The sequence below is a fragment of the Nanorana parkeri genome, unplaced genomic scaffold (assembly GCF_000935625.1).
Source record: "Nanorana parkeri isolate BGI_ZX_2015 unplaced genomic scaffold, ASM93562v1 scaffold541, whole genome shotgun sequence".
NCBI lineage: Eukaryota > Metazoa > Chordata > Amphibia > Anura > Dicroglossidae > Nanorana > Nanorana parkeri.
Genome location: NW_017306809.1, coordinates 432,553 through 451,086, shown reverse-complemented (window position 1 = coordinate 451,086; position 18,534 = coordinate 432,553). Strand labels below are relative to the sequence as shown.

Genomic DNA, 18,534 nt, shown 5'->3' with positions numbered 1-18,534 from the left:
TAATGTCTTTATTCAGCCTCAAATACTATGTAACTATGTATATGACCATAAATAATCAGCTTCAATTAAAGACTGCAGAGCGACACAGAAAATACTGCAAAGACAGTTTTACAGGTAAAATGCATGAGAGCTAATAGCGGAGTGAAGTTATTAAACTTTCTTACTGTTTTTGAATAATGCTTTATTTAAGATAGTTATTATGACAAATATTCTGTAGTGGAATGTGGAGTAGGAGTAGGAGATACTAAACAAATTAATCAAATGTAGGTTTACTAAGCGAGTTATTGAGGACTGAGTCCAGCTTAATAATAAAAATGAGGAACAGTTCTTGAACAATTGCAAACAGGAATACATTGGAAAGAAATAAGAAATAAAGAAGAATAACAAGTCCATAATACAAGCATACCAATTGTCCAACTCCTGGCCTAGTCACTCTGTTTGAACTGGCTACTCAATAAACTGAATCCACCCCATTTCATGTGAGCACACCTCTAATCCAACAGTAAGTGCAATACCCGGCTCTCAGTAAAAGGTCGTACTCGCAGGTTTATCTGACACTGTAGCCAATAGCACAGCCCACTTCCTATTTTATTTGCCTCATCAGTTTGAAAGTATGATTGCAAAAAAACTAAAGAAGGAAATAGTATAAGCATATCGTATCAAAAATCTTTTATTAAGACAAAAATCCCACAACACAAAAATATCCCATTATGTTAATAACAATTTTCAGACAACAATCATGTCACCTCCCCAACTCCCTTTTACTGGTTTTTAGTTTGAAGAAATCCCAATACTTGTATTATGGATGGAACCCTGGTAATGAGAGTAAGAAAAAGCCCTACTCACATCTTATCACATGGCAGAGTATAGTGAGCCAACATTAGGAGGGCCAGAGACGAGCTTTGAAATGCAGAAAGAAAATGAAGGCTCATGGCCAGGACATTCAAATTAGCATCCAGCCTGGCATGTGAACACATGCTGAGAACAACTCCTGGTAATGCTGTGCATATACTAAGCGTATTGGGAGCTGTGACATATACAGGGCATGGCACATATGGCGCATGCCTTGGGCACCACTTGAAGGGGGGTCAGTGAAAGTTTGTAGACCCATAAAGAGAGGAGACTGCACGGCAGTTTAACTAACCACCAGCAGCCAGGAAGTTGAATGATTACAGCGAGACCCGTGGGACTGCTTTCCCAGTCTCCGCCCTTCTCAGCATTCAGCTCTGCATATATACCTGCTCTATAGTCACCCCCCTCAGTCAGCCGCTCATCCTCAAGTAGGCTACTGTCTGCAAGGCACACATAAGAGGGAACTCTGGGGAGATTTATATAAGGGGGGACTCTGGGCACTAAGTCCCCAGGGTCTCCTCTTACATCAGAGTCCCCAGAATCCCCCCTTACATCAGAGTCCCCCCTTACATCCAAGTCCTTAGAATTAGGGGTTTCAGGGGACACTGTTATAAGGGGGGACTCTGGAGACTCTGATGTAAGGGCAGACTCTCTGATGAAAGGGGGGATTCTGGACAGTGAATTCCCCCTTACATCAGGGTCCCCAGTGTCCCTTCTTAGATCAGTGTCTGATGTAAGGAGGGATTCTGATGCTAGGAGGGACACTGAAGCAAGGGGAGACTCTGATGTAAGGGGGGGCACTGATGTAAGGGGGGGGGGGATCTGAGGACTTTGATGTAAAGGAGAACTCTGGGGAATCTGATGTAAAGGGGAACTGTGATGTAAGGGTGGGAGTCTGATATAAGGGGGAGCTTTAGGAACTCTGATGTAAGGGGGGACTCTGATGTAAGGGGGGGCTCAGGGGATTCTGATGCAAGGGGGCTCTAGAGACTCTGATGTAAAGAGGTACATCTTCAGTGCTTGCCATAGGCACTATTTTCTGTAGATATGCTTCTGATTGGGAGAGTATGGAGGGCGTCTTCTCCATACATTGTGCTGTATGTGATATACGTCAGAGTGTCACATTCTGTATGCTGTGACGTACGTTGCATGCTCCATACCACTCCAATCTGATTGCTGCAATTTCCTTTGTAAACTCCATCCTGTGTTTTATCACATGTCATATTAATAAACTAAAGTTATTCAACCTACTTGGATAGCGGAATTCCATGAATAGGCACAGTTTTGCTAGTACTGTAGTTCTAAAAATGCTTAGCATGTTCTGTCATAGGTCTTGCAAGTCTTTTCATGTCAAGTCCTTTCCTCTAGCATTTGGTTTCTTTATGTCTCAGGCTAATATACACAGATAACAGATCTTTAGCCAGAGGCAGGTAAAATACCTAAAATCGTCACTTTCTGGCTGCCACTTTTGGAGTCATGGGTTTAAATCCTAACATGGTGAACAGCATGAACTGACAGCATGCCAGTACTATCTTAACTAACCACATGCACTTGTCTGCCCTCAGACTATTCATAGCTGAAGCAGTAATTTAAGTTATGGAACTGGTGTTTTATATGGTGGCTCAATATATTTTCAACTTTCCTGTTTAATAGTAATTTTTTAACCACTTACAACTTTTACTGATAATGATGCAATGAGATTTAATGTAAAAATAGAAAGGTGTCATAATTACTTACCATATATTACATGGCCTTTATTAGGTGGAATAAGATGGTGTTGCAAGTTTTTGATAAATTAGCACTTAATTATACAGCCAGGAAATGCACTTTTAATGCAGGCTAACCTCAGATGAGACAAAAGCTAATTCTTCCAAAACAGGCAATGGAGAATTAATAAATACGAGTCACCGTAAAATTCTGATTTGGGAACATTGCTATAAGTAATGCAAAATGGCTTGGAAAGGGCATCATCAGGGTCACAGTTGATCCAAATGAGACAAGTAAAAGATATTTCTGTGAATCACTTGCTTACTTTGAATACTTAAACAGCTGGATTAATTTCAAAGGTGGATGAGAGAAAATACACAGTGTGCAGCTAGGCAAGAGATTAATTAAGGGCAAATGGGACAATGTAAAAGGAAACTTGTGTATTCACCAGCAGAGGAAGTATACTTTTTATAGTAATGTTGTATTTTGCTCTTTACTTTAGATTACTTGACATATAGATCTTTATGGCTAGAACTATCCAGAGCCAAAATGCAGTTTGCTGGGAATGCAGTTAGTCACTGGCAGAACTACAGCCATAGCAGCCAACTGGTGCCATGGGGCCTGGGGCAGAAAGGGGCCCAGTCAAGGGACCACGAGGTGTGTGAATAGGGCCAGCCTTTCCTGACTGGCAGCCACCTAGAGCACAGTGGTGCTGTGCCATTTGACCAGGCTTCACAAGCAGCCCTGAAAACATTATTCCCACAGCCCCTGGCAGCAGGGTTGTAGCTACAAATCATGGGACCGCATAGCAAAACTTGGTGGCTCCTGACTAACTCTCTCTGTAGTGGCTCGCAGTGTGAACTGTGGCACGTGTCATTAATCTTAACATTAAGTACTGTACGTATCAAGGAAAGGCAGCAGGAGAGCAGTGCTGGGGATAAAAGTTATAGCAGCACTAATAATAACCATAATGATATTGTATACAGTATTGTGATAAAATGAATAATACTCTTGCACACACTTACTCTTTAAACCTAATATAAACTTTTTTAAACTCTAGCTTCATTAAACTTTCTTTGTAGAACCACAACCCTCAGTCATCCTATAACGTTTTAACAGAGGTGAAACTCTGGGATTTGTGACTGTTAGGAATTGGGGGTTCATTTCAGTCTGTATCATAAGTTCAGAGGGTAATACATCTACACTGCTAACCAGGGGCGTAACTAGAAATCACAGGGCCCCATAGCATAATTTTGTATGGGGCCCCGTGATTGCTAGTTATGCCACTTGCAGAGCCCACCTGATATACCAAACAGCCCACCTGAGAGTAACCCTGCAGAGCCCACCATGGACTCTCTATAGTGGGCTCTGCAAGGTCTCAGATTGGCTGCACACCTCTTACCTGTCAGCGCTGTCTGCCTCCGTGGTCTCCCCTTCTATCGATGGGCCCCGCCTCCTCTTACATCACTCCCCCCACCTGCTCTTAGGTCGCTGGCCAGTGATGTAAAAGGAGGCATGGTTGCTCTTAGGCGGGCCCTGCCTCCTCCTTCACTGCGAACGCTGGCCTCTTCTGCCGTAGCTGCTGGCTGTCACTGACACAGCTCCAGAGCGGCTGTGAGGCGAAACGCCGCTGCTGAGCTGTGTCAGTGACAGCCAGCACCCTTACATGCCATAGCGACCCAGGCGGCCCACACGGCATCAGAGAGATGCCCTGGCCGGGCCCACCTGTGCCCGGGCCCCATAGTGGCCGCCTGGGTCGCTATGGGCCTGGGTCGCTATGGCGATTGTTATGCCACTGCTGCTAACATAGATAAGAAAATGCTTCTTACTGCACAGAGGGGTGATCTGTGACTAGATGATCCTGAAGTCTGACTTCAGTCCTTCCATACTGGAAACTTCACAGTTCAGTTTACCCACTGATGTACAGTTTTCCCAGGTGCAATTTGAAAAGAAGAGGCAGGCCAGCAATGCTAAACAGTGGAAAACGGTAGAGTGGTAAATGACACAGCAAAGCAGCACAGTAAAGATAAATGTCTCCACAGTAGGTATCCTACCCACATGAGTAACTTATTTTGTTCTGCATTGTTATAATGCACTATGAATGAGAGATCTGTCTTTGGTGGATTGAGTGGTAGGGTTGGCCGTGGGCCCCCCTTTACAGGTACATTTCATTGGTGCGCCCGGCCTGCTTACTCCTCTGAACACCCCTGCCAAGCAAGAATACAAAATTAAGCAACCTAGAGTAGCATACAGCAGTAGGTATCAAAGAGTACAACATACAGTGAAGTGGTCAGACATATATAATGGTACAGAATACAGTGTGGAGAAGTAAGTGATTTTGTAAGGTACAGTATGGCATACAGAGTGAAGTGGACAGCAGCAGGTAACAAAGTACAGCATACAATGGATGCGCTTTCTTGAGCACACAGAATGAAGAAGTCAGCAATATGTAAAAGCTGTGCTATACCTTCTTTATTTCATACTGTCCTGTTCTGTTACTATGCTGTACATTCTCTATTCCATAACCCCTCATTCTGTAGGCTATGCTATACATTTCCTATTCCACACCTCATTTTGTACCTTGGGCTTTACCTTCCCAAATCCACACCACTTCATTCTGTATACAGTGTTGTACATTTCCTTTTTCACACTGTCTCAGCTTGTATTGCCTGTGCTAATAGCTCTCCTGATACCTAGCCTTCATTTAAGCCCCAGGGTCTGGTGTTATACTGTTAGATGAACTAATATAGTGTAAAATCAGAGGCTGACAAACACAGTGACAGTTGCAAATGTCTATAATCCAAGGTAATAAAATGGCAATATAGTATGTTACCAATAGATCAAATTGCAAACAATTAGCTTAAAGTAAACCTGAGCAATCCAAACTGAGCATATGAAAAAATGCATAAGCAGAAGTTACCTTCAGGGACAACTGTAAGTCAAAATAATCTGGAGACCCAGGGATACAAGCTGATGAAGACATATGGAAATCTCAACTTTATATGTACAAGCTTTGTTTGACCCAACCAGTTCCCAACCATATATCCCCTATTGGTAAAGGAGGCTGCCCATCATAATACAGTAAAATACTAATAAGGTTTAAAGGGAATGTGGCTTGACTGTTAAAAATTCAGATGTTTCTAACTCTGGATATGCTAACAATTTTGAGATGTGGTTTCCATTGAAGGTAACCTATGTTTTTGTGTTATTTCATGAAGCAGTCTACAGGTACATACATTTTAACTAAAAATGGTTACGATCAAGGTTGTCTGTTAAAAGTACCGGTACCCATTTAGGCCCTGTATAAGCCCTTATCACATTAGTGCCTACAGGGAGTACTGGCTGCTCATGCCAAACTCACATACCTTACCCTCCTGGACACACTGTGAGAAAGGTTTTTTAATAAGCTGATAAGCTTTTGCTTTGCATTAAAATTAACTAGTTGCAGTGCCAGTTTACATTAAAGCTGTTTCCCTCATTCCTATCTGTAAAGCGGGAGAGCATCAAAGTATCAGGATAAACAAGAAATGGAACTCAGAATCTTACAATTTAGTACAGTAACACAGACCATTCTTCCATTTCACCTGCAGTAGGTGCTGCTATAGTGTCTCTGAACATGTGGTTTTTTAAAATAATAATTGTGTTCTGGGAGCCCAATTTCTGCCAATAAAATATAAACAGCAAAAGAAAGTATGGATGAAACATGTTCGTCTGTCTTTAAATGCATATTTAAACAGCTTTCATGCTGTGCAGAAAATTAATCCTCAGATGCTATACACTGGGCAAATTATACAGAAACCATAGCAGACAAACAAAGCAAATAATTCACAAACATTATATACCGCTCAAAAGGCCTTTCTGCCAGAACTTTTAGGGCTTACATGATCATATGCCAGCAGTGTGGAGCAGAAGCCATAGTAGTTCAGCTTCTTCATTGCAGATCCATACAGGGAAAATGGGAAGCACCAGAGAGTGGTATGATGCTTTGTTGTGCATCCTCTTAAGGTGAGGGTGGGACAGTAAAAACTTTGCAGTGGCACCAAAGGTGCTGTTTCTACACCACTGTACCCTGAAATACTTACAAGGAACACTGAGGTCTAACTACTGTATACAAAAACTGTGACCTGTATCACCTATTGCATCTTCATGTTTTGGGGGTTTATTTCTATCTATTTCCCCATGTATTTCTATACAAAACAAAAATAAATATAAAAAAAAATCTAAAAGATGAATAGAAATAGCAATTTCCACTCCGAAAAAGATTTTGTAGACAGGGGAATAAGCACTGAACTTGCCATACGATATCCCTTTAACTTTAAGGATGCAATGCTTAGTTATGCTCTATGGCTTTCTTTTGTAAATATTCAATATGCGCTCAGTAATTATTAGCACAAGGATGAAAAGTAAAAGGAACAGTGGTTGTGGGTGTTATAGAGATATACAAGGTCTGAAATCTTGAAAGCACAGACAGTCCTGTACCACATCATTAAGGGACATTAGTAGAAAATCGTCTGCAGCAGACTATTATTATTGTTTACTTCAGGAATAAAAAGTCAGAAGAATAGTATGAATCTTTCACAGCCTATAATAATGGCTGGGTATGACCTGCGGTAACTAAGTCACTCTGACCGTAAAGTGTGAGACCTTCAGTGCATTTTAATTATTTCTTGCAAGTGCATTTTAGGCAATGTGACACATGAGCACAAAACAACTTGTCCCCAATCATCTGTGCAGATATTAGCAGGTTGTAACAGACAAGTAGGAGCTCAGATATGCTGTATATATTCACTTTCAAAGACTAATGAGCCTGTTCTAATAGTACCTGAAAAGGGATCAAAGCTAAGTTAGACCTGCCAACATGAAATGCTCCTCTGGAGAACTAAGGTCCCTGGGACGTTTGCACCTTTGTGATTTCTTCAATTTGCCATCTGATCTTCAATTTTGTATCATGAATATTTTGCTCTTAGATGTTTCAGGGATTCATTAGTGGAGTCACTTTAAATATGAATAACTATCTGAGAACATTAGCAGAAACCAAGGAACAAGTGAAGATTGTCTAGTGCACTAAAGAGTACTTTTGTTCAAAAGAGGATGCTGCGTGTACTTTTTAGCAGCACTTCCAATCACTCAAACACTGCCAGATGCTACACTTAACACTGCTAAAATGACTTTTATGGGTTATGTAGAAATACACCAAAAATTCAAATAAATTGGTTCTATTACCAACGGCCCAGAAATATAAAAAAAATGGAGGTAAAGTAGTTTGAGCATGAGTCAGTGCGAAATCTGGCAATCTTTGATTGTGATTGGTTGTCATTAACCTTCTATTGTTATACATGGCTGCAGGCTCAGTAACCACAGAAGTGCTGGTTTATATCTGTGACTGAATATGCTGCAATACTCTAGTCTCCTATGTTGCTGGATTGTATGTGTCTTTTCTATATGTCTGTGAAATGTTTTAGCAACAAAAGTTCTAATCGAGAAGTATGAAAAAAGTTGGAGATTCGTCAAAGCACACTGTTGAGTCATAATTAAACACATTTCACTAAGAATTACTTAAATTTACTCAAAGAATGACACTAAAACTGCAATAAAGCATTCCTACAATGCAAATTAAAAAAACTACACATTTAAAGAGCATGAATTATAATCTGAACTTCTGTATAATTATTCCCACTTGCAACAATGTCCACCTGACCAGGCCCGAACCAAGAAAAAGAATCAGCATGATTGATACATCTGGGGTATTTTCTTACATAAATGTGGAGTGAACTGTTCTGTCAGTCACAATGATGTAACAGAATGTAACAATTTATAAGTGTCTTAAATTTTTTACAAGTGTTACTGTCCATATACTGTCAAAGCACATGCTGAACGAGATGCTATGACCTATGTTGGGTAATACCTATTCTGGAAAAGAACTCTGTCCTGTTATTATTATAACGATAGTGTAACAGATATATTATTGGCATAGGAGAACAGGCAATAGTATTAGAGAATAAGATTAAAAAAATATTTGTTTTGATGGTATCACATACCAAATGAGTTGACCTAAAGGAAACTTAAATTGGCACTAAACTCAGGAGTCAAATCTTAAAAATGCATTCAAGTACATGTGCTAGCAAGCTGTGTGTGTCTCCACAAACACACATACACAGCAAGGCAAGACTCCCTCATCCTCCCCCTCTCCCTCCTCCTTTCACCCAGCTAGTAGATAGACAGTTGCTAGAGACTGCTCTGTCCCTTGTGATCTTGTACTGGACAGGAAGTTAAGGGAAGCCAAACTGAGTCAGCTGGTTGGAGTCAGCTGTTCAGAAACATGATGACTATAAAGGCTTGGACAAAAATTGAAAAGTGTATTAGTTTGATCTGGATTCATTATTCAAAACAAGTTTAAGAGTTTAATACTTCTTTAAGGCAGGCTGATCCAGCTTACAAGGTCAACTGTGGGTTAGATCAACTTGTCAATGAGCTCCTAAAGATCTCAGAAGTGTTTTGAACTGATTTTGAAATGAAGGCTAAATGTACCAGAAAGCATGCTGCACATACCTATCAATAGACGTCCAAAGTCCCTCAACACTAACCCAAAGAATAAAAACTAGAGCCACTCAGCAAGGAGCATTTTACTCCCTTTTTAAAAATTTTAATCAGTTTAATGAAAAATGTTTATCTTGGGACTATAGCTTTCAGTATTCATATTAGCCCAATATTACCCATATAGTTGTTGGATAGCCCTGTGTCACAATTCTCAACTAACCTGTATCAATCGCAGTGGTCCTCACACTAGCAACATGTCAGTACTTGGCACTATTGTCAGTGACTTGTGTCCTGTGACTTCCCCGCATGAAAATAGTGAGGCCTCTTGCACATGTCTCATGGCATCCTTACATTCAAATGGCAGCACTTAAGTGCTTCCTGTTATAGACAGAAATTGCATCCCTTCTGCTATACCTCCTGACATCACTTCCTGTTTGATCACTATAAATCTGGAAGGTTCCAGAGAGAGAGTGCTCAGTTGTTTCAGAGCTATCCACATGGTGTTCCAGTTGCTAGCCGTGTGATTCCGATACCTGACCTGTGCTACGTTTATCGACTCTGATCCTTTGCTGCCTGCCCTGACTTTATTCTTCGTTTGACTATGATTACTGGATTTACCCTTTTGTACCACCTATTTGGAATCTGTGCCTGATTCATCTCTTGAGTACGCTATCCCAAGGTGTGTGTCCCTGCTATTGGGCTCTGCATATCCAATTACTGACACCCTGTCTATAGGGCAGTGATGTTAATATGAGTAAAGGAATTATTAACTACATAGCTCAATCAAACTGTAAGACTTAAAAATCATTTTTGCTGCTTTCCAAGAAAACCCATTGATCAATTGGGTATATGTTTTGGAGACTTATTGAAACAATTAAGAGAATACATTTTGACAGTTGCTATACAATAAAGAACAATGATCTAGCTATCACCTTATCCTAAAAATGAATGCATCTATCATGAATTCCACAAAGTTTATTTTGTTTCTATAATGTACAATTATTTGACAAATCCTGTATAAAGACGACAGCTGTGCACAAGTCAGAGACAGAAAATTAACAAAACATGTACTATACCATGGCTATAGGAACGATCCCTGTAAATGCTGCCTGGCTGACAAAGATTTCGGAAATCACAAGTTCACTAACAGAGTCTTCCTCTGGGTATTCCACCTGCCATGTAATCTGCTGGGCTCCAGCCAAGCCACTGCTGATGTCCATTTCAAAGTCCATCTGCAGAATTTCATAAAGCGAGTCGTTGGCTCTGAAAGAAATTGAGAAAATGTCACTGCTTGAACATAGCTCCCACAAGCATAAATAACAGCCTAACCTCGTGGTAATGAATTAGCATGGATGTTCTATCTTTACTGCAGTGATCAAAGCATAAATCATCTAATCAATTCTGCAATAGCTCTAATTTATCACAGGTGACTCATGGGCCTTTTTTCTATACCTGCCTGAAAGAAGCAATCTTTCTAATTAGTGTGCTTGCCACACTTTCCTATTAGGAGTCAAGCAACACATTCTCAGAAGGCCTTGAGACATCAGCACCTTTTCCAATGTAATTGTTACTAGAAAGTCTTGTCTGACTTGTTTGGGAAGTCTTCTTTTATCATCTTTCAAGTACAGTTTGAATCTGTCTCTCATCACTTGTCACTCCAAAAGTCAGACAGCATGCAGTGCTACTATATCAATTATTAAATGGTAAGAAGCATTTGTGGTACACAACTGCTGCAGTTCCCAGAATTTCTCTGGAGTTTATTGTAATTTCTACGGGCCTTAATGGTTATGGAAGCCACAGAGTGATGGGGTCAGGACATAAATTGCAATTATATCATCACATATGCATATGAGAAGCTTTAGCACATGGTTTATATGCCTAGGCAGCCTTTCAATAACCATCCCATATTGCAGGGTTCATAGGATCCCTCCTTTTGCCAAGTTTCTCTTCTGAATTAGTTCTTCAAACACTGCGAGAATTTTGCATAATGTATCCACTGTTAGGTAGATGATATGATAAAGACTCCGCATGCATGGTTAGTCTTAGATAGACTGTAAGATACATATCTATTAATGGACTGTAAGCTCTTGTGCACACAACTATTCTAGAGGACTGTAATTTCCATAATAAGCATTCTTTCCTGATCAACTATTAAGACTAAATACAGATATGGGTACACAAGTGAACCTTCATGGATTCCAGGACTGCTTAAAAGTGGCAATATGTCACTTCTTGTATCAAGACGAAAAATGCCTCTAGCACACATGTGCACCATTTTTTTCACCATATGCTTGTAACAATAATCATTATGCCAATTCAAAGACATTAGGGAATATTCAGTGACCTTTTATTTAACTGCATAATACATGGTGCACAGTGCCACAAAACACAGTAGCCAACCAGAAATCATATTTGATTCTAATTTATGAAAGCTGACACATGACTGGCTAATGTTTAATGCATGCAACTGTGAGACATATGTATCAGTAGGTATAAGGTTCAGGTTTGTGGAAAATGCCTAGTGTTTCCTGGTTTCATATATCATGAACTTTTTAACACAAACGTTTCAAGTTCGTCGCCACAAATAATCAACAACCACTAATGCAATGCTTAGCTTTAGCCTCTGGCCAGTTGAGTCATAAAACCTAATAATTTAAAGGAATAGATCCCCAGGCTCCTCATAAAAAGGTGGGCTTGCAGCAGCCATTTTGTCAATGTGTTCTTAGGGAGAGTTGAAAATTATATATAGGAGGAGATACTGTGTTTTTTTTATTTTGACATTGTTACATTACTACCATGGCGGTGCCCTCCTTTCCATGTTTTTTTGTTTTACAATAGCTTACTTATTAGCACCTAAAATGGCCAGAATCGATTATCAAGATCGCCCCCTCCACCCCCAAAGACTTCAATAGGGATTGCCGCCTCGTTAGTTAACATTGGGCAAGATTTGCAAACTGAACCCAAAGCTCACTCATCCCTGTTAATTAGTAAACTTCAGTCAGTCTTATTTAATAATGCAAAAATCAAAATAAAGTAACAAGTAGTAACTGATTTACTGTCCTGAATACCATAAATCTTACTAAGTGCCAGTATATGTCTGGTCTACAACACAGTTTTGAATCCTTCCATCTTTGCTTCTATGCTTACTGTGCAGCATTTACAGCTCCCAGCTTTCTGCAATTGGTTTAGAATAATCACATGCAATTAAGGTTCATGTTTGCCTACATAAACCAAATATTTAAAAAAAAAAATGCCAACGGCATTCTTGTTATGGGAAGGGCTAAGATGTTATAGGTGATTTTAGTTAAGAAATGTCTATTATGAACTGTACGTTGTAGTTAAACTTTGAGATTGTACTATTAGAGTTATGTTTTGTATGACAGGTACACTAAATGTGTCCTAGACCTGGAAACTCTTAAATATTCTGTTTCTTTAAGTCACAATAAGTTAATGTGTATTCTTTTGTGGCCCATTGCTGGCTGTCCATAAGACTCTCCACATGTCTTATAGACATTTTCCACACAGCTGTGGAAATAGAGCTTTGGGAATATCACCTAGTTTGTGAGCAAACTAAAGTGAGGCAGTTAATGAAGTCCATGAAATCTCTAACCATGTTGCCCTAAAGGTCCTTAAAAAAGGCTTTTCACAAAAAAAACACACTCAAAACATACAGTATATAGTGAGGAAAATAATTATTTGATCCCCAGCAGATTTTGTAAGTTTGCCCGCTTACAAAGAAATGAAAGGACAAATAATTTTTTTAATCATAGGTGTATTTTAAATGATACAGGCAGCATATCAAACAAAAATCCAGAAAAAACACAAATGTTATAAATTGAGTTGCAGTTCAGGGAGTAAAATAAGTATTTGATACCAACCAACAATAATTCTGGCTCCCACAGACTGGCTCTAAGGTACACAGATTAGTCCTGTCACTTTAAGAAGGTGCTCCTAACGACAACTAGTTATGTATATAAAAGCCACCTGTCCACATAATCTGTTTCTTCCATTCAAACCTCACCACCATGGGCAAGACCAAAGAGCTGTCAAAGGACATTAGGGACCAGATTGTAGACCTGCACAAGGCTGGAATGGGCTACAAGACTATCAGCAAGAAGCTTGGTGAGAAGGAAACAACTGTTGGAACGATTTTTCGCAAATGGAAGGAATACAAAATAACCATCAATTGCCCTCGGTCTGGAGCTCCATGCAAGATTTCCCCTCATGGGGTAAGGATGATCAGGAGAAAAGTGAGGTATCAGCCCAGAACTACACGTGGGGAGCTTGTGAATGATTTTAAGGCAGTTGGGACCAAAGTCACCTCAGGGTAGAAGTGCTTAAAACGGGGCGTGATGTTTAGTAGCTTCCTCCTCGCCGTAAAACCATACTTGGCTTAAGCGGTGGAGCTACACTCTGATACCCGTCTCTCAGAGAGAAATTCCAATCTGCATCTGTGGTCCATTGAACAGTTAAAACCCCAGGCAGGGTGTTACACCGGGTTGTTTGGGTTGGCTCTCCGGCAGTAGGGGTGCTTGTAGTAGGATAAATATTGATGTATTTATTACTAGATCCATATGATTATTATAGGCACCTCCATATTTTGCTGATGAAGCCTTGAGCGAAACGTGTCGAAACTGGACACATCATACCATAGATCTACTGAACATTTATGGATGAATATATTATTTATGCAATTATATAAAGAGATATTTAAGGAGATATATGTTAATAAGTTATTGTCATATACACAGTATGTATCTATATGTGATCCAGGGAGGTTTTGTACCATTTAATGATATCGCTAATTTGTCATCTTTGTTAATTATGTATTTTAATAAAGAATATATATATTTTTATACATTAAGTGACTTGTTTGTGTAATTTTGAACTGGGTCTCCTTGCATTTGATAAATTACACTTTTAAAGCCCCATTTCTCTATTTTGTTTTTGTATTCTGTATACCTAGGGGTGTGGTGTCCTTGTTCGTGTGGTGATTCGCAATTTTGTGTACAATATATTAGGGATATCCGATACCATTTTTTCAAGACCAAGTATTTTCCATCAGGTACTCGCCGATACCAATTACTGATATGTGACATATGACATGTGACATTTTTTCTAAAACAATACAGACTTATGATTTTAGGGGAGTGTCTCACCAGGGCTGCGTACAGATCTCACCAGAGCTGCGTACAGATCTCACCAGAGCTGCGTACAGATCTCACCAGAGCTGCGTACAAACCTCACCAGAGCTAAATACAGATCTCTCCAGAGCTGGGCACAGACCTCCTTAGAGCTACATACAGATCTCCCCAGAGATGAATACAGATCTCACCAGGCAGCGTACAGATCTCACCAGGCTGCGTACAGATCTCACCTGGCTGCATACAAATCTCACCAGAGCTGAAAACAAATCTCCCCAGGGCTGCGCACAGCTCTCCCCAGGGCTGCGCACAGCTCTCACCAGGGCTGCGTACAGATCTCACCCGAGCTGCGCACAGATCTCACCAGAGCTGCGTACAGATCTCACCAGAGCTGAATACAGATGCCCCCAGAGCTGTGTGCAGATCTCACCAGGCTGTGCGCAGATCTCACCAGGCTGCATACAGATCTCACCAGACTGCACACATATCTCACCAGAGCTGAATACAGGTCTCACCAGGCTGCATACAGATCTCACCAGAGCTGAATACAGATCTCACCAGGCTGCATACAGATCTCACCGGGCTGCGTACAGATCCCACCAGGCTGTGTACAGATCTCACCAGAGCTGGATGCAGATCCCACCAGGCTGTGTACAGATCTCAGCAGAGCTGAATACAGAGCTAACCAGAGCTGCGTACAGATCTCACCAGAGCTGCGTACAGATCTCACCAAATCTGAATACAGATTTCACCAGGCTGCATACAGATCTCACCAGAGCTGAATACAGATCTCACCATGGATGCATAATTCTAATTTGTTGGCATGGGTTAACTCACCAGACCATTCTGTGAATTATGGATTTGGACTGGGTTTGTGAATTACAAAGAATCATTAACAATATTGCTATTGTGCTGGAGTGTGTTTTAGAAAGGACTCAGATATATGTACTAAATAAATATTTATTTATTTGTTTGAATTATTTGTTAATGATTTTATATTGAACTATGGGATTTTTTATAATAATTCAAACAAATAAATAAATATTTATTTAGTACATATATCTGAGTCCTTTCTAAAACACACTCCAGCACAATAGCAATATTGTTAATGATTCTTTGTAACTCAATAATTGGGAGGTGTGGACTCAGGTCACCTTGGCTGAGGTCGGGAAGTGCTAGTTTTGTATTTACATGGGTTTGTGAATTATTTGTGCTGTATATACCAATTAGACATGTTTAACCAGTAGTAAGATCATGGTGAGTAGAGCTTCAGCAGCAACCAGACAGGATCACCTGCCTTGTTACTTAGCAAACCCTACTCCATAAAATCCAAGTTCTTATCTTGCACTGATGAAACCTAAAACATATGAAACAGCTGTATGTACGCTGAATGTGTGGCTCTTTAGGCTGCATCAGTACAGTTCTGGTTGCAGACTGGGAGATGAAGGGACGATCATTCCCAAGGAGAAAAACATTTCTTGTTTTCTGGATTTGTAACATCATGAACATGCCTTTTTTTCAAGATGTCAGAACTGCACTACAAACAGTACAAGAATCCTATCTATTGATATCTTAGATCTTCACTGTGTTATGGCTTGCGTTTGTGGATGTGTAGTCTAGATAATGTTCTCTTCAATCTGCTTTATACTTAAGTTACGGTAGTGCAAAAATAAATACCTGATTAAGAGGCATTGAATATTTACAGCTAAATCTGTTATCTGATAAAGAGACCCAGACTAATTTCCCTGTTTCCTGCTCTTATCAGTGGCTAACATGGTACAGTACAACTCTTTGCTGCATAACCTACTTCTATAAATAGATCCAGATGGACCAGGAAGTGCTGATTTGAGTAGAACAGACCACTTAAGCTGTCTTATCCCATCAATATAAACCATAAAATACAGACTTGTATAAGCAGTGTTTTAGAGCTATAACAAGGCCTCCTAATCCACAGACATATGCCAATTATGATCTCTCAGTGATAACAGTTCGCAAGCATATACAATAACAGTGTAAGATGAGGAATGACACCAATTCAGCAGAACAGTTTTTAAAAGAAATCCATTCTTTGCGGAGGCAGGTCAGGGACCTTATCTCATTAGATAAATGAGCTCTTGTGTATGAATTAGTCAAATACATACTTTTGATAGTCCTCTTGTAAACACTCAGAGCTGGTTTGTTCAGAGCACAGGTGTGATCAAATGTTATAATTAGACGTCATTATCATTTTGTTTTTGAAAAAGGAAATGTTTGGAAGCAGCATGGCACTCTGTCATTTTTGATATCTAAAAATCTGTCTGCGCACTGTGCTTCACAGGATGTCCTCCAATGACAAGGACATGATGTTCACATAAGTGCCTGAAAGTTCACATTACAGATAAGCACATTTCCCAAGGTTGTAACAACGAATAATAATAAAACTTCTGTTTTTTTGTTTCTAAGTGCAGAGGAGCAAGATTTTACATTATTATTAAAAAGAAGTGTTGCACTTCAAAAATAATATGAAAAAAAAAAAACACGCAGACAATTCAGTCCACTTTCATTAAGTTTCAATGCTTGCTAAGGTAAACAGAGTGTTTCCTCTCTTCTTCTTGAATTTCTTAGAGTTTGCATTTTTTAATAAGAAAATCTAAACAGTTATTTTGAATATGCCATCTTTGACCAAAGAATTCATTACAAAATCATAACTTACAAATAGCCAATTTTGTGTCTCAGATTGACTCTTCCTTCTATTTTACTGAAGATGTAAGGTATTCTGACTCCGATCGTTGTGATAGCGAAATATATCCCTTGCTGAGACCTCTATGCCTGGCCTGTATAAGCAGATATACTCACTGCGGACAATCCTCGTCAGATAGCTGAACTCGTCAATACCGATTCATTCAAAAGAGGTGTTTATTCTTTAACATCAGGATTACAGCAGATGATAGGAACAGCAGTTGAACGGTTATAGTATTGTGCGGTCAGAAAATGATGCCTTTCCTACGTACTGTGCAGATTACCTGTGTGTCCTTGTTACATGTGGCTTTCAACTGTGCCCATGACACAGGAAGTACTGCACACAGGAAGAAGGGTGGGGCTACACTAGGGGGAAATACATCGTCACATGAGGAATAATTACAGAAAACATGTTTGTTACAACAAAAGGCCACTAGATGGCAGCATAGGATAACACATGAATTTAGCTATGAGAAAATAGTTAGGCAAATCACACTATATAAATTCTAACCTATATAACAATGCTAATATTAACTGAGGCTATGCATCTCATATTCTATGCCCCTGTTGGGGCGGCACACTCCCCGTCTGGCATGATAATGCCACTATCTACATAATACAACGGTAGTTATGCAAATAAATAACAGTGCAATTTGCTTTGATGTCTTGAAAATCTGAAAGACATAAAAGGAGAACATGCATATAATGCAACAACAATAACTCTTAAAGTCCATAACGTGAACTTGCAGCTGTCCTCTGGACCTGTAAATAAGAGAGAACACACATGCACAAGTCCATATGTCAGATGAAATCTGGAACAGTCCTTCAAGTGTAGTAGGTCACTCCATGAGAGGCACACTTGTAAAGTTCCAGAAATAGGATAGTCTCTTTGGCAGGTCGAAGACACTTTGAATAAGTCCATCCCTGGATGTGCGTGGTGCATGTAGGTACCTGAAGAACATGGCTCATGTAACTCCAGGTGCAAAGTCTCCATGTGAAACAGACACAGCTCCAATCTTCTGCATGCGAAGAGTAGCCGAGGTAAAGATGGCTGTGAAGTCTGAATCCGTAATCACATCACTCTTGATGAATAGATTCAGCTTGACAGTTGGAATGTTTTTAGGAATGTCCTGCTTGTCACGGACACCTCTGGAGCGAGAGGATCTAGAAGAACGTGCCGTGTGCTTGGTTGATGTTGATCTGGTCTCCTGCAGTTGAGCAATGCGGAGTTCTGCCCTTCCTTTGGCAACTTGCACTAGGAGATCTCTTTGTTGGTTTTTAGTTAGGCAAATCACACTATATAAATTCTAATCTCTATAACAATGCTAATATTAACTGAGGCTATGCATCTCATATTCTATGTCCATATTGGGGCGGCACATAAGGAGTTGGAAGAAAGTAAAACTGCAGCCCCAAAAACATTTTCTTCTGGTTTTCGATAGAGTGGGGAGGGTTTACAAACACTGCCAGTTTTTTTTTTATTGCTGTTTGTGTACCTATTGGAGAGTTCCACCTTCATTGTCCTAATGCCCAAGGTAACCAGTACAGAAAGTCATTGGTTTATGAGTAGAGGAGA

At 39.9% G+C, this 18,534-nt stretch overlaps 1 protein-coding gene across 1 annotated transcript in view; it reads right to left on the bottom strand.

The window, feature by feature from the left end:
- TMEM132B (transmembrane protein 132B) overlaps positions 1 to 18,534 on the bottom strand; it is a 412,137-nt gene that overhangs the window by 173,110 nt on the left and 220,493 nt on the right. The window contains exon 4 of the mRNA XM_018561747.1: positions 10,173 to 10,359. Within this exon, the coding sequence (XP_018417249.1) occupies positions 10,173 to 10,359 (187 nt within the window). The remainder of the gene's footprint in view (positions 1 to 10,172; positions 10,360 to 18,534) is intronic.